This window comes from Ruditapes philippinarum, unplaced genomic scaffold (assembly GCF_026571515.1).
Source record: "Ruditapes philippinarum isolate M1 unplaced genomic scaffold, ASM2657151v2 ctg7059_1_1_1_1, whole genome shotgun sequence".
NCBI lineage: Eukaryota > Metazoa > Mollusca > Bivalvia > Venerida > Veneridae > Ruditapes > Ruditapes philippinarum.
The window spans coordinates 1-17162 of NW_026857502.1; the positions used below are offsets into that span (position 1 = coordinate 1).

At 36.1% G+C, this 17162-nt stretch overlaps 3 protein-coding genes and 1 pseudogene across 3 annotated transcripts; 1 reads left to right on the forward strand and 3 right to left on the reverse strand.

Annotated features, from left to right (window-relative positions):
* Positions 1-799: 799 nt before the first annotated feature.
* LOC132749962 (nuclear receptor subfamily 1 group D member 2-like) lies at positions 800-2731 on the reverse strand. The gene is made up of 3 exons (XM_060739909.1): positions 2465-2731; positions 1522-1749; positions 800-1075 (listed from the first exon to the last, which is right to left on the reverse strand). The coding sequence occupies exons 1-3, from the start codon at positions 2586-2588 to the stop codon at positions 819-821; spliced, it is 609 nt and encodes a 202-aa protein (XP_060595892.1). The 5' UTR covers positions 2589-2731; the 3' UTR covers positions 800-818.
* Positions 2732-2799: 68 nt separating this feature from the next.
* LOC132749967 (nuclear receptor ROR-beta-like) lies at positions 2800-7632 on the reverse strand. Its single transcript, XM_060739916.1, has 5 exons — positions 7261-7632; positions 6643-6784; positions 5753-5944; positions 4377-4561; positions 2800-2880 (listed from the first exon to the last, which is right to left on the reverse strand). The coding sequence occupies exons 1-5, from the start codon at positions 7462-7464 to the stop codon at positions 2800-2802; spliced, it is 804 nt and encodes a 267-aa protein (XP_060595899.1). The 5' UTR covers positions 7465-7632.
* Positions 7633-8939: 1307 nt separating this feature from the next.
* Positions 8940-10014, forward strand: LOC132749968 (uncharacterized; annotated as a pseudogene).
* Positions 10015-12118: 2104 nt separating this feature from the next.
* Positions 12119-16681, reverse strand: LOC132749960 (nuclear receptor subfamily 1 group D member 2-like). Its single transcript, XM_060739908.1, has 4 exons — positions 16637-16681; positions 15940-16180; positions 13116-13343; positions 12119-12476 (listed from the first exon to the last, which is right to left on the reverse strand). The coding sequence occupies exons 2-4, from the start codon at positions 16142-16144 to the stop codon at positions 12220-12222; spliced, it is 690 nt and encodes a 229-aa protein (XP_060595891.1). The 5' UTR covers positions 16145-16180; positions 16637-16681; the 3' UTR covers positions 12119-12219.
* Between the last annotated feature and the right edge of the window lie 481 nt (positions 16682-17162).

The window sequence follows — 17162 nt, forward strand, 5'->3', positions numbered from 1 at the left end:
AAACCTCGATATTCAGGTTCATAAAAGAAAACAATTAAAACAAAGATACTTTTTGTATGACAATTACAGTAAAAATAACAAGAGAGCGTTTTAAATTAAAATACTACTACTTTTATTCATGATTTCAACATGAATTTATATCTTGCGACATTTAACGGTAGTGTTGCGACATTTAACTGTAGCAGAAATTCGTGCGACATTTAACGTTAACATTGCGACATTTAAGGGCAAATGATTTTGCGACATTTAGCGGCAGTTGCGACATTTAGCGGTATTGGTGCGACATTTAGCGGTAAGTGCGACATTTAGCGGCGTTGCGACATATAACGGCGCCACACACATTTCTTTTGAAAAATAAAAGCATTTTTGGAGAAAAATGGGCCTTTAAATAAAGTTGGTAGCATGGAGAACGTCCCATTACCGCTACCAACTTTTAAAGATTAGTATTACATGTGTATTGAAACAGGTAAATATGGAAACATTGAAAGAAACGATAACAAATGTCAACTATGTCAGTGTAACGATATTGAAGATGAATTACATTTTGTAATGTTTTGTTCACCTTATGTAATATTACGACTACGATAAATTCCAAGGCATCGTTATACACGTCTAAGCATATCAAAATTTACTTCGAGGCATTAAAAAAAATCCGATAATATCATACTTAGCAACATTCTGAAAAATAAATGACAAAAGCAGTTTGAATGTTACAAGTATAATAGGATCTCTTACATGTCGGTAACTTAAAAGTAATGTAAGGAACACATTTTTTCTTAAACAAAAACTTTAAAAATCATCTCTTTAATACATGTATTCTAAACATCATTTTCGTAAGACAACATTTCCTTCCACAAAGGAAACTCGTGAATAGCAAATCCCCATTCCTGTAAAAACTTTTGATTAACTTTAAAATTTAGCTCAGTTAAATCTCGAATTCTTAGTAAAATGTCAAATATCTTATAAAGATAGCGATTGTAGTCTTTGTGAGATTTCATCAACTGAAAATTAAGACAATCCAGAAATTTCTCTTGTAATATTTGAATCTTTTCTCTGTCTTTTAACTTGCAACGATCTGAAAATAAAGAAAAAAATCCTGTAGCAGGAGCGTATGTACAAAATGTAATTAGGGATGAAACTTCTATTCTATTCTATTATATTCTATCCTATTTTATCCTAGCCATATTTTTAATCATGCCTCGTTTAAAAATATATGTATATAATTAAGCTGTACATGTATTATAATAAGGCTTAAAGGCACAGTATGCCCCAGAAACAAATGCATGTTTACTTCTTTAGAAAGGGTAAAACAATTTTATAATGTTTAACTAATGCATTAAGAGTAAGAAGATTAAAAAAAAATAATGGGGAAAATGAGGTTAATTTGGACTAGGAATGAAGCTTTATTTGCTGGTGATAGATTGAAATACCCTGGCTAGGGTTGGGGTTTAACATGATGGATAATGTTGTCCTATCTCTTCTTTATATTGTAGAAATCACAAATTATAAATACAACAATACCTGTATATGTAAGAAGGATAACTCTGACTAACACAATCTCCTCTAAGGATAACTCTAACTTCTGTATCATGTCCGCTAACTTGAAAACCATTTGTACCCATTCAGGCGACCAAAACTTTTCTATCATTTTTATCGTTGAGCCAAATGATCCGTTCCAGCCTAAAGATGTGCCTAGATCTTTGTTGATAAGCATGTAGTTACCAAGCAACCAGAACTCACAATGAGACGCTGAAAAATACACGTGTTCCCGGTTAATGGCTTTTGCCCTACTTTGAAACATCATCGGAACCCACGGTACACAATCCGTATATACTATACGGTAAATAGCCTGGGTTACCGAGGATGACTTGAAATTGGGACGGTCTATTCAAAATTCAGGGCTTTTAACATCAAAATACAAAATTGAAGTACAAACAATATGAAGTCTGGCCAGGCTGCACGTGTCTACAGGCTAGCCTGGATGTATGCTAGTGGTAAAAGTTGTCACATTCGGTTCCTTTCTGCAGGTAAAGGGTTAAACGATTCACAGATATTTTCAGTAAGGGCCGGACATGATTAAATCACACAGCTTTGAATCAATTTTAGTTTTAACTGCTGTCTATATGTGTCTAAAATTGTTAGATCAGCCAAGATCAATTAATACATGTTAAGATACCGTTTTGGAAATAAGTTAAACGTGTAAGGCAAAAAAAACACCGTAAAAGACGAAAATTTGTTCCTTTTATTGTAGAGGGAAAATCCCGTAATACAGGATGAAATTGTTACTAAAAAGAAATGTGACGTGTGCAGTCAAGAACAACTATAAATTTGTAAATTCTAGGTCTGGAGATATTACATTCCCCATGCTCAGGTTTGTATATGCTTACTGCATATATTTATTTCGTACAATTTGAAACAAAAACATTGTTTTAACTAACTAAAATTACATGAAAAAAGGTTGTACCTTTTAACAAATTTGACACATCTTTCGGATGCAAGTTTTTAAATCCAGGAATGATTTTAGTAAAGTTGACATATTTTGCTATTTCTTCTTCCATTGATTTGCCTTTAGCATTAAAATGGGCCATCCTGTCATCCAAATCTATTCCAGTTTCGGCAAATATTTGTTTGTAATCTTCCGTTGTGACGTCATTAGCGATCCCGAACAGTTTGCCAAAAACTTCTTCTTTATCTTTATTGGCTTCCTATGGAGCAAATAGACGAAAAATAAAGAAACAAATTAGATCATTTTACGTAGAGTTAATATCAAACCAATTGCTTTGTTTAAATAGACTTGTTTTATTGCAATTCTATATCACACAAGCGTGAAATAGTTTCGGGAAAGTAGCAGGAGGACATTGCAACAACGAAATGGTGGATCTATAAAAAATCAAAAAGATTGTTTGATTATGATGCTACATTTTATAAACAACACATTCTTTGACTAAAAGATGCCAGCGTGCTTTGCATGGCTTATGCAATATCTACTGAAGTCTCCTCTTCAATCTACGTTGTTACTGCAAGTGCAAGCCAGTGCAAGTCATACATGTCCCAGTTCTGGAAGAAACCGGTTCTTTCGGTGTGTAGGGTGTTAAACACCATCATAAAAACATCTAAGATTGTAGGTCGTTTAGTTGGTCTTTTAGTCGGCGATTATTCAACGCCTGTATTTCAAGTCAGGTAGTCATACCAGTTAGACACCGATAACCACTATTATATAAATATATGTATGGGTTCAAAGAGCGTATTGATACTCTCAAGTTTGAAATAAAAGAGGTCGTATCTGTCAGTTATAAAATAACAATTTAAGCGTGTGTACACGTTTGACTGACTGTTGTAAATTAATAGCTATTTATTTAAGAGGTAAGTATTAGAAAAAGCACCGAAACACGAGGCTATCTGGTTTGTACGAGGGGGCGTAGCCCCCGAGTATAAATCAGATTGCCGAGTGTTTTGGTGTTCTTTCTCTTTTGTATCATAGTCAAACATAAAAACACGTTCCCTGTTGTCACAATTTTAAACCCCGGGAAAAAGTGACCAATGAACGAGCATCTGAATATGATATTTCTGCCGCTTTCCCTTTCTCTGCCGTCACAATAAGTAAACCCCAGCAAAAATGAGCCAATCAACGGGCATGATCTGGAATGCGGGTAACTGATACCTGCACTCCAGTTACCGCACTGTGCATGTATATGTATACGATTTAACTCTGACACTTTTTCAACAGAAAGGTCCCCAAACTATGATACAAATAATGTATGACGGTGCATTTTTTACTGACTGTAGTTTACCTAAAGTCATTCGGATCATATTGATAACTGTTTGAGGTAAAGAAAACAAAACTAATTGAAAATAAAAGTTGTGACGTTCGAATAATAACTATTAAATCAAGAGGGTATTTTGTAAGCAGAAACCATGGAAGTCACAAAAATGATACATTTCACACATTCAAATATAAATATTAGTTATAGAAGTTATGAAAGGGCCGAAATGTTGCGAAATATGAAACTCTCGCAGAGGTTACTTCCCCTGATCAGAACAAGCGTGAGAAAATATTTCAAAACGAAAAGGGTATCAGGTCGAATCTATGTTTTTATTGCTATTGTTTTTTAAACATTTTCATATCACCAGATGCTAACAGTTATCCGGACCGACTGTGTACCCTGTCAGGGGCAAGTCGTTGTTTCCTTGAGCAAGAAACTTTACATTCATTGCTTAGTACTGGTTGGTTCCAGGAACGGATTCGAGAGTGTTTCAATAAGCTTATAGCTTCCAACACAATCGAACTAAAATAAATTTGTATAAACCAAATATGGACACAATAACAACAATGCCATGTCAATATATCCAGATATTACAAATATACAGATACTTACAAATATCTGACGCTGTGCTAACAAGATTTTACTTTTCTCAAACTGCTGTGCAAGGTGGGGGTAGACAGCGTCCTGACATCCCACGAGGGCGTCAATCAACAGTTCGAGCTCTACGTTGCTTTTGAAATCTAGATCAGGTGATGGGGAAGATGTAAAATTGGTAGATGTTTCGGAGGTGACGTTGTCTGAAATGAAATGACAGTATACGTGATGAGACAAAATATGAAGACAAGTTTAAAGAAATCTAGGCCAAGACGTGAGCAAACTTTTAAATTATGTCAGTTTGTATTAGTATGTCTGTGTTCAAAAAAACAAGACGGCCATAATGAGACTTCATCTCTCAACATTATTTTTTCTGTAAAATTCTGATCGAGAAGCTTGTTGATGATCCATTCGTTGGCTCAGAAAAAAAGAGTTATAAAGATGGTGCCTACAAGTAGATGTAGAGGTGCATTTAAAGTTGTTTTTTTTTGTTGTTGTTTTTTTTTTGTTTGTTGTTTTTGTTTTTTGTTCTGGTGCTCTCTTTTGTGAAACATTATTCATTAGACAGTTTTTAACTTTCTAGTATGCTACCTAGATCTAACCAGCACAGGTTGCAAATGAGGAAACATGATACTGACTCCAGCATAGCTCGATTAAGTGTCCGACTCAGCAACCGCTCCCTCAATGACTCCGATCAATTTTTTAGTGCAAAACTTAACAAATACCATTACTCAAAATAACTCAACAAAGGAATGTACACCAAACATGATTCAATTAAAATAATGATGTCACACAGCAAATTCTAAGTAAACTTGACTTTTAGAAAAGACCGCCGTTGGCGCCCGCCGACAGACATCGTTACCAATACTTGAGGTGCGCTATAATAACAAAGTATATAACGTCAAATCGTTAATAAATCTCACTTTGTTCTGATGTTACAAAGGCAAGACTTAATGTATGATAAATACATTATTCTAACACGACCCGCATTTTTCCCTAATGAACATAGAAGAACTGAAAGTGTGTATTATTATGCAATAGAGTCACTGTTTGACGTTCTATATTTAGACGTGTGACGTAATCATTGTACATGTGACGTAACCGCTATGAAATCCGACGCGCTGACAATAAGTACGGAAACAAATCAGGCGCAATTTTGCTTAATAGCAGGTACGGCACCATTTATTTGTTTATGTCGTGTTAGAATCGAAATAATATATCCAAATCGGTGATTTTATCGCTGGATAACATCACTGTTTGTCGTTCGGATGCGCAACATTATATCACTCGGGCTACGCCCTCGTGATATAATTCCTCGCATCCGAACTCCAAACAGTGATGTTATTGAGCTATAAAATCACAGTTTGGGATATATTATTTCTTAATTAACATACCTTTGTTCTTTAGAAGATTCGTTTTTGACGGTGATGACACATATCCTAATGATGACGTAGACGAATTTCCTTTAGACATTTCACGTACATCTTGATTAGTTGTTGTCACTGCTGGACTTTTTCCCTCCGAGGCTTTAGCCTCAACAATTGCCCTCGTTCTTATTGCTATAGAATACCTGCCTTTGCGCACACCTGATTAATAAAAACGTTGTTTATTTGGTAAGTACCTAAATGTAATATGGATAGGTCTATGCCACCAATGAATTGTGGTTTATACATAGAAACAGTTCTTATTTGCAAGCTGAACAAGTTCATTACAAACAGTTGGGTGGAGATGGTCTTCTACATCATTTAAATTAAATAACTTTCAAATTTGACAGATTTTTCAAAAGCATTGATCGATTTGACAATGGCATATCGATAACTTCATTCAAGCTTATTTATATGTCTCTTCGAGTAATTATTGTAAAATTAATGTGAATACCATTATCTTCCTCAAAATGAGTTTCTTTTCAAATTTGTCGTGGTATTCAAATATTTAAAGATTTTGTGATGAGCCGTTTGTAAATCTTTATGTTTAATGAAAAATATAATGCTTAATTTGACTTTATGTTTAACAGTTTTTTTGGAGGGCTAACTAGTTTCTCTTATTGTATAATAAAACTTATTTCGTGATAAACGTTTTTTATTAACCCCACTTAGCATCTGTGTTGGCAAACCTATTTTTTTAGCTATATTACTATCTAACGGTGACAAAAATGCATTAACCATGTGTGATAGCATCTGATATACCATGTTTAATACTCATACTCAGTAAAAAAAACTGACGTCATGACCTATGGAACAACATAAAATATATGGAACGCCACTGACGCCATATCTGCACTTACCTCCTTTCGACATTCCGAGATCGTAACATTTCTTGAGTCTGCAAGCTGAACAGTTTCCCGCTCTTTTCAATATAATTTCACAGTTGTCATTTTTACTGCACTTATACTCCTGTTTGTGTATCAATGCCCTTCGAAAGAATGCCTACAACAATGTAAGTGCATGCGTACTTGCAGTCAATGGGAGATAAACTGAACTTTTAAACCGGTAGTAAAATTGAGTTAAATTTGATCTCAATAATCAGATTTTATATTACACGATTCATAATGTACATGAAAAGAAAAACAACAACAACAACAAATTATAGTATGCATAGAGATTGGAATTTAAATATGCTTTGAGATAAAACTTTGAAGAAATAAACCAAAGTTAAGTAACTGTTTTAATTGCTACCAAACTTTACACATACATATGGATCAAAGTCAAGGTTCATTTCCTATAAAACAGGTTTCGTTTGCCGACGTGAGGAAGAGCATGGAGTTTGAAAAAGTCATAATTTAGAATTCTAACGCACTAGTATATATATACTAAAAATTCACGCCTGAATAACAAAAAAAAACTAGTTTTCATAGTCATATCTCGTTTGAAAAAGTTACTTTAGATAAAGTATAACAATATACCTTGCAAGCTTCGCACGTGATCGCTCCGAAATGATATCCGGTCGAGTTTCCTCCGCATATCTTGCAAGGCGGAAGTGGAACGGTGGCGTACGGTGCTGAACCTGTCCTTGGTGCTTTTTTCTTCTGTACCTTCCGGGTCTTAGACATGTCAACGTCTTTGTTTTCCTTGGTATAATCCTTGGTTAAATCCAAAGCTTCTGTCATTTTGATAAAGTTTAAATTGATCCTACCCGTTTAAAATATGGCACGTACGGTGAATGATTTCTAACGTTATAAATAACCCACATATAAGGTTATTCATGCATCACATGAAATCGCAGCTAGTCAATATTTATATTCTATACATACATTAAATTTAAACGCATACATTGAATTTAAACGCATACAATGTTCTAAATGCTAGCCTTTATGACTCGCGAGTTTCAATTTAGGTCACGGTAACGATTTTATTACACACTTTACAAATGAGCCGCGTCACGACAAAGCTAACATAATGGGTTTGCGACCAGTATGGATCCAGACCAGCCTGCGCATCTGCGCAGTCTGATCAGGATCCATGCTGTTCGCTGTCAGTTTCTCTACTTGTTATAGAGTTTGTAAGCGAACAGCATGGATCCTGATCAGACTGCGCGGATGCGCAGGCTGGTCTGGATCCATGCTGGTCGCAAGCCCATTATGTTGGTTTTGTCGTGACACGGCTCAAATGTACGTATATTGATAAACCTCTCTGTGTTAAAAGTGCGGTGTTTAATATATGCGTGGATCGGTGACTACCTGGTCGATGTATTTTCTTTACTTAAAATGGACTGCTTGCTATAATTGTTTTAATGGCACGTTTGCGTTTATCAATATCAGGCTTTAAGTATTCTATATTCCCAGCAATTATATTTTGCACACAACAGTTGTGCGCATGTTGTGCATTATTTGAAAAAAAAAAAAAAACAGACAAAACCCCCCCAAAAAACGTGAGCATTCAACAACATAGATGACCGGTACAATTGTTGGGACACAATCGCAACTTTTCGGCCCTTTCCGTCAGTCTTCGAATACACAGAACGGATGCGGTATTTCGGTCTAACCTACGGCTTGGAGTTGTTGACAAGTTAATTTCCAATATATGTGTTAAAAGTCTACCTAAAATAAGTGAATTCATAGATACAAAAGCAAACAATACTTTATTTCTATATTTATTATTATGGTTGTAGAAACCGAAAGTTAAAAAAAAAAACTAACGTGTTGTCATTTAGTCGGATATGTTTAAAATTGTACATCAGTGGGCATATTTAATTTAAAAATTGTTTTCAGACATATTTGCAATCATAAGTGTACCGAAACAGACATTACTTTACTTTTGGATGTCAAATATATACATTCGTTTTACATTATCTCTGTTTCTGTTTACGTCTGAAACCACGTGGTAGAACTACTTTCAATGAGGTTATTATAGACAATAGCCGAGGACGTTCCGATTGGTTGGGATATTATAATAGTTACGAATATTAGTGTGTTATCCGAACGTGTTTACAGACTTTTTTTCTTAATCTCGGAGCGTTTATGATAGACAAGTGAAAAACTAAGCTTGTTAGTCTTCGAGTATGTTCATATTTTTTCCTATAAATTGTATGAGTAACTTCTTAAGCTCCAGTCACACTACACCACATAGCGTTAACGGACGCCAAACGCAAAGAAAAATGCGGCTGAAAGTTATCCGGTGATGAAAAGCATTTCCCGCTGCTGCTCGGTGCTCTCATGATCGCTGTACAGGGCGCATAAAACGTACAAAACGCACAATGACCGAACGATCAACGCACATATACCGGATGAACGACGTACAGTTAACGGCCTTCGCCGTTCTCGTAACGGATTTGTACCACACAAAACGTACACGCAGCGCATGAAGAACTGACAAAACGTTCTTTGAACGTTCGACGAGCGTATTTCTACGGGTCACGTGACGGACAAAACTGGTATAAATAGTCCGATATTTTGTTTCATTCGTCATAATAGTTTCCACGCTCACAAAGATCACACGCGTGCTCGAAAATGCCAAAAGCCAAGGCTACCAATGCTGGGAAGGGTAAGGCCAGGGGACAGAGGAATACTCTCAGGTCACCCTCTCCTCCCCCTGATAATGATGCTGTTCAGGAACAAGAAACCATTGAAGTTACTGAGGAAGAAACTCCGTCTGTAAAAAATCCAAAAGACTCAGATCTATCAAGTGATTCATCTATGCCGTCTACTCAGAAGTTAAATCGGTCAAAGAAACCAAAGAAATCTTGCCGCCTCCGTGATGAGCAGGAGGAAGGTCAAGTCCTGGAATGGATTGCGTAACATGCCTGTCTATGGAATTTAAAAAAAAACAAGGACTACAAAAACAAGACTTTGAAAGACCACCTCTGGGAGGAAAAAGCTGAAGAGCTCCAATATGACGGTAAATTCAAATACATTAATCTGAATTTATAATTTTCATTATCATTGTAACGTTTTAGTGTCTTATATTTCTGTAGTAATTTGGCATAAATTACATCATATATTTATTCCAATGTTTCTGTTTTACAGCTGGAAGCTTGAAGACCTGGTTTACTGATCTTAAGGGACTGGAACACCAGGCTCCATGCTCAACGATCTGGGGACGGGCAGAGGGAATTGACAGACCGAGAACGATGGGTGATGGACCGGTTCATATTTCTTCGGACTCGTTCCACAACTGAGCATCAGATGCAGCACCGCGGCCTCCGATGTCGGCCCAAATGAACTTGTAGCCGTAGTCAACGAGGGTCAGCTGTGGAGTAGTACTTCTTATAGTTGAAATATGTGGACCCGGAACTAGGTGGACACTTACAGGCAATATGCTTGACATCCTACGCACCCAAAGTGTGAGGAAAGTTCCATTTTTCCAAAAAGCCATCTGAAATGCGTTTCCAGTCAGCAGCTGTTGTTGGCAAAGGCATGATCTCGTCCACATACTCGTCTATAATTGCTCTGCACACCTGAAAATGCAAATAAAAGTGCGATTTTAAAAGTAGAAATAATCATGTAAGCAAATTATTGATATTTTAAAAGACCAGAAATTATATACATGTAATTGTTCGAGTTATCATTAAGAGTCATGGGAAAATAAAAATATTTACTTCTCGCACGATGACAGAGATGGTGTTGTGTTGTGAGGTATCCTCCAGGCAAACCGCATGTTGGAATACTTTGACCCTGACGCAAGATGTCTGAGTAAAACGATAACTTCATTCCAGGGTCAAGAGGGGTTCTGTATGTGGTATATTGTTTTGTTATTCTGGGACCCACTCGTTCCAGAATCTCATCAAACATCTCAGGAGGCATCCTCATGAAGTTCGTAAATGACCGCTGGTCTTCTTTCCGCAGCTTCATCATGAGTTGATCGTAGAGACAAAACATTCGACGTCTCTCAGGACCCAGCCAAGCCTTTGACCACCACCTCCGCAGTCGCCTCCTTCTTCTCATATTTTCATAAGCGACAATATCTACATTCGCATCCAACAGGTCAATACGTGCCTGGATCAAGGCCGCTTGATACTGCAGGCGGGCTCTAACGCGACACTCCATGATATGTGGATCATTTACTCAAACTATCAAAGTTTTAGAAGGTCTTTACACTTGAAATGCAAGAAAATTTATGACAGTTATAACCAGGGAAACCTCGTTTTATTCATCATCAGTTTTGTGCGACAGACCATCGATTCATGTCTGCTTTTTATCAGTTCTTATACGTCCCTTGTTCGTTATCGTCCGTTTAACATATGTTACATCCGCTGCATGTCCGTAGTAGTCCGGCTGTGAATCAGGTCCACCGGACAAGAACGGACTCGAACCGAACAAGTACAGAATCAGGAACGTACGAGTAACGAACAAAACGCATACCAGCGCATGGTTACCGTACATCTGACGGACAACTTTATCCGGTGGTGTACGTTCCAAATTTTGAACATGTTCAAAACTTTCCACCGAACGGAACGAACACCGCTGGACAAGAAGCGCAAACGCCGCATGATAAACGGAAAAGAAACGCATGCGAACGGACATGGACGGATTTAAAATTTTGTTATGCGTTGGACGTCCGTTAACGCTATACGGTGTAGTGTGACTGAAGCATTACGCTGATAATTCTCTTTTGTATATATTTTGATGTTTTTTGTTTTTGTTTGAAATTTTTTGTAATGCTTATGCCTCTATAAAGTCTTTTTGAGTTTTTCACTGAACTGTATGTAGTTGCCTCCCCATTTATTCTGACCGTAGTAATCGTACATGTCTCAAAAGAAAATAATATGGTGATATCATTTAAGTTCGTTTTCTTATCAGGATTAAAATCAACCAAAGAAGTGAATATGAAACGAAAATGAAACTTTTGGGTCAATTTTTGAATAATGAACAACACTTTTTAAAATTTTTATTCAAAAAGATGTTATCTATTTCACGCTGAAATACTTATATATCTTCACAAATGGACGTAATAAATATATCATAAATATAACAATAACTCAATAAACATATGATTAAAAGGACCAGCACCACTTTACTGGTGGAAGAAGAGCTCAGATCCCTCACCGTGCATTATTTTTAACACTAAAGGGAACCTGAGAAGAACCACCGATATTTCGTAAGATATATGTCGGGATTCGGGCAAGTGGTTTGAAGTCAACGACCTTAACCACTCTGCCACAGACGCCCCTTTCTATGTATTAATAAAACACGGACTTTTTTCTACTAAAAAAAAAGTTCAACCCCGTTTGACAAAATTTTTTCTTTAAAAATTTCATTATCCCGTAATGCAATTTTTTTTAAAAAACTATTTTCCTTTTGGGAATATACATTGAAAATTTTTATTTAAAAACCCATCATTTCAATATGTCATTTCAAAGGTATAATAGTTTTTAATAGTTTACAACTTAAATTTCTCAGGCAAAGCATTAAGAAAAACAAACACGTCTAAACATCATTTTCATAAGACACAATTTCTTTCCACAAAGGAAACTCGTGTATAGCAAATCCCCATTCCTGTAAAAACTTTTGATTAACTTTAAAATTAAGCTCAGTTAAATCTCGAAGTCTTAGTAAAATGTCAAATATTTTATAAACATAGCGGTTATAGTCTTTGTGAGATTTCATCAACTGATAATTTAGACAATCCAGAAATGTCTCTTGTAATATTTGAATCTTTTCTCTGTCTTTTAATTTGCAACGATCTGAAAATGAAAAATAAACTTCTATAGCATTAGCATATAAATTTGGAAACAAAACTTGATATTATTATGACATTTTCTTTTATTTCTGTCGTACATAATGTTATTATATTAGTTTAATATTACTCTGCTGAAATCGAAGTTTATTAGCCTTTGTCACCAGTATAGAGCCTTGCCAGCTAGCCGGCTGACCAGTGGTGACAGAATAAATTTGACTTTTTTGTCTTGTTATCACTAAAAATTTAATAGACAGTTCCAAGCATTTAACGTGAGCAAGTCAATCAGAGAAATTCAACAGGTGAGATGTGGTATTGGTCATTTTTATGATGTTAGCCTTAACCATATAGGGACAAAGCTCGAGTCCGCATCATTGAACTGCCAGTATATAAACGAGCGAAAAAAACATTTGAAAACTACGGTTATTTTCAGTTGAATGTATTCGAACTCCACAAGCTCAAAAGTCCAGCTTGTCTACATGGAGACTGCCGGAAGAATTAGCACTTAAAGAGTGCGTTAGGCTTTTCTTGTTACCGGTGCTTTCAGTGTTTTGATTTTTTTTCCAATGTTATAGAAAGCGGTAAAAGAGATATATTAAGAGTGGAAACGACCGCACTTCTATCTTATATGCTCGTATAATAATACCTGTATATGTAAGAATGATAACTCTGATTAACACAATCTCCTCTAAAGATAACTCTAACTTCTGTATCATGTCCGCTAACTTGAAAACTAATTTCACCCATTCAGGAGACCAAAACTTTTCTATCGTTTTCATCGTTGTGTTAAATGTCCCGTTCCAACTTATTGCTGTTCCCAGTTCGTTGTTAAATAGCATGTAGTTACCAAGCAACCAGAACTCGCAATGAGACGCTGAAAAGAGACGGTGTCTAAAATATGAAAATTGGAAAAAACTACACGCGTCTGTCTTTACAATAATTTATTCACTCAAATGTGTGGTGGATGAAAAGGCATGGCAACTATTGTTTTATACAAGAGGGCCAAGATGGCCCTAAATCGCTCACCTGACCCAACGAACTCATCCGAACAATTACCTAGACAAGTATTCTGACCAAGTTTCATGACAGGTGTGTCAAAAATGTGACCACAAGAGTGTTAACAAGGATTTTCCATATTTGAGAAGTGTGACCTAGTTTTTGACCCCAGTTGACCCATTTTCAAACTTGACCTAGAAATCATCAAAGCAAACTTTCAGACTAATTAACAGGATGCTTTGATCAAAACAGTAGCCACTAGAGTGTTAACAAGATTTTTCTATTTTTTAGCTCCTGTGACCCTAGTTTTTCATCCGAGACAACCCATGTTCGAACTCAAACCGAGCAATTACCTAGACAAGCATCCTGACCAAAGTTTTGATGATACATTGAGTCAAAAATTGACCACAAGAGTGTTAACAAGGTTTTTCCATATTGGGCGGTGTGACCTTTGTTTCATCCAAGATGACCCATGTTCGAAAAATTTGACCTAGAAATCATCAAAACAAACCTTCAGACCAATTTACAGGATAATTTGGATCAAAACATAGCCCACTAGAGTGTTAAAAGATTTTTCTAATTTTAGCTCCTGTGACCTAATTTTCATCCGAGATGACCAATGTTCAACTCACCGAGCAATTACCTAGACAAGCATCCTGACCAAGTTTGATGATAATTGAGCCAAAAATGTGACCACTAGAGTGTTAATAAGGTTTTTTTCCATATTTGGGCGGTGTGACCTAGTTTTGACCCAGGTGACCCGTATTTAAAACATGACCTAGAAATCATCAAAAAACTTTTTCCAGATCCAATTTCCAGGATAGTTTGGATCACAAAAGTAGCCACAAGAGTGTTTACAAGATTTTTCTATTTTTTAGCTCCGGTGACCTAGTTTTCATCCCGAGATGATCCAATGTTTCACAAAATTTCATCTGAAGCAATTACCTAGACAAGCATCCTGAACCAAGTTTTGATGATAATTGAACAAAAAATGTTGACCGCTAGAGTGTTAACAAGGTTTTTCTATTTTTAGCGCTTTCTGTGACCTAGTTTCTCATTCCCAGATGACCCATTGGTTCAAACTACCAATCACAGCAATTTTACCTAGACAAGCATTCCTGACTAGTTTGAATGATAACTGAGTAAAAAAAAATGTGACCACAAGAAGTAGTTAACAAGGTTTTTATTTTTTTTAGCTCCTGTGACCTCTAGTTTTTCTCATTCGGATAAATCCAATGTTACAAAACTGCAATTCCGAGCAATCACCTAGACAAGCATCCTGACAAAGTTTAACGATTGAAGTAAAAAATGGTGACACCACTAGGAGTGCTAACAAGGATTCTTCTATTTTTAGATCCTGTGAAACCTAGTTTTTCATCCAAGATGACCCAATGTTCGGAACTCATCCGGAGAATTACCTAGACAAGCATCCTGACAATCTTATGAATAATTGAGTCAAAAATGTGACCACCTAGAGTGTTAACGAACAAGTGTGGGGAACGGAAGAAGAGACGACGGACGACAAGACGACGGACAGATTCAACGATCTCTAAAAGCTCACCCCTGTGTAGCTTCAGGTGAGCTAAAAAGCATATGTGAACATGTAAACTGAAAATGTGAAATGTGTGAATTTGTCACAACATGCTATTCCAAATTCAAAACCAAAATTTTACTGTCCTGAAGTATTAAACAGGGTTTCCTTGTTACCAGGTGCTTTCAGTGCTTTGAATTTTGTAGCTCCAATATAATAGAGAGCGGTAACAGGGACTGATATATTATAACTGGAACTGTAAATTTACAGAATGGCTTGATACTTGTGAACGATTGAACGGTTCAATGGAATGATAAAAAGTGTCAGAATGTGAGAGTTTCCTTGAAATAATGTACAAATGCTTTCAGATTCTATTACTGATATTTTTCCATATAGAAATTATTATAAGGAATAAAATCAAACCAAACCAAATCAAATCAAACCAGAAATACACGTGCATGAAGTTAACAAAAGAATAAGTGCTGTAAACCAGGATGTCGTTTTTATCAACGGTGTCGTAGCTAACGACCAACTTTGTTGATAAAATTGCACCCAGATTGTTACTGAAAATGTGTGCCACCATGTCCTAGCAAAAGAATTTAAAGTTCGTAGATATTACATTTGCTATATACAAAATAAACTGTGCAAGTCAACAGCAGGGCGAAGGATATAAATGTACATGTATTGGAAAAAAAATCTGGAAACAAAGTGATCCCTCCTTGGTCTAGCATTAATCACAACAAAATTACAAGAGAATTGCAGACTCCGTTTGATTGAGTCTGTACATGAGGGATAATAAATACGTGCAACATCCCTCACGCCCCCTAGCACCGGCTTGAGCAGTACTCAATTCTCAACACTTAATAGTGTCGGCATCAATGATCCTGAAGGACCAGAAAAATGTAACAAGATTAGAAATAAAACAATATTAAAGAGATGATACCTTTTAACAAGTTGGACACATCTTTTGGATTCAGACTTTTAAATCCAGGAATAATTTTAGTAAAGTTGACATATTGAGCTATTTCCTCTTCCATTGATTTGCCTTTAGCATTAAAATGGGCCATCCTATCATCTAAATCTATTCCAGTCTCGGCAAATATTTGTTGATAATCTTTCGTTGTGACGTCTTTAGCGGTCCCGAACATTTTACCAAAGAATTCTTCTTTATCTTTACTGTCTTCCTACGAAGTAAAGATCAAGAGTCAGTAATGTGATTAACTCCTTTAAAAATGCATTAACTCATTTGCAATAACTTATAATTAATACAAACCTTTGCGCCTAAAAATTTACCCCCCCCCCATTTCTTCCATCCCCAACCCCATTCCCCCGACCAAATAAAAAAGGGTTGCCGCAAAATAATACTGTTTTATAAAGCTAGTGTAGCCTTATGTTAAGGTAATTTGTACTTTGTAATCGTACTTAATTTCATAATTGGTACCAGTCCCATTTTCCAGTGGTCAAAAGGGTATAACATCATTCATTGTTTTTTTCCTCATTAAAATGTTGTAACAGCTAGTATATACGGCTTCATATTTTAGATTGTGATCACCCTGTTATCTTCTATACTCATTTTGATACATGCATGTAGAAAGATAATAATATAGTATCATCTTACAGGTCAATAAACATCCACTTACAAATATCTGACGCTGTGCTTGCAATATTTTACTTTTCTCAAATTGCCGTGCCCAAAATTTGGGTAGAAGCGTCCCGGCATCCGAAGAGGGGGTCAAAACAATAATTCGAGCCCCTAATTAGGTACGAATTTTTAATCAGGAGAAAATTTGGGGGATAAATGTTTGTTGGGGTTGGGTTTTAAATGGGGTTTTTTGTCTGAAAAGAAAACATAGAAAAAACAAAAAGGGGAAAGCAAGAAAAAAGTAAAGAAAAACGTTAGAAATTAAAAAAGTGAAAGTTTTTTTTAAATTAATTTTGACTGATCAGCCAGGAACAAGTGGGTCAGGGGGGGTCCCAAACCCCTATAAAAAAGTACAAAAGATTACATGCCCTTTGAACCCCAAAGATCCCAAATACCCTGCCAAGGATATTAAAAACAAGTGTGTTGCATTTTTCATGAAAAAAAGAAACAGGTACTGAAGAGGACTATGTATAGATATTTTTAGTTTGGATGACCTTGGAAATAGAATAACGCTGATCAAATTG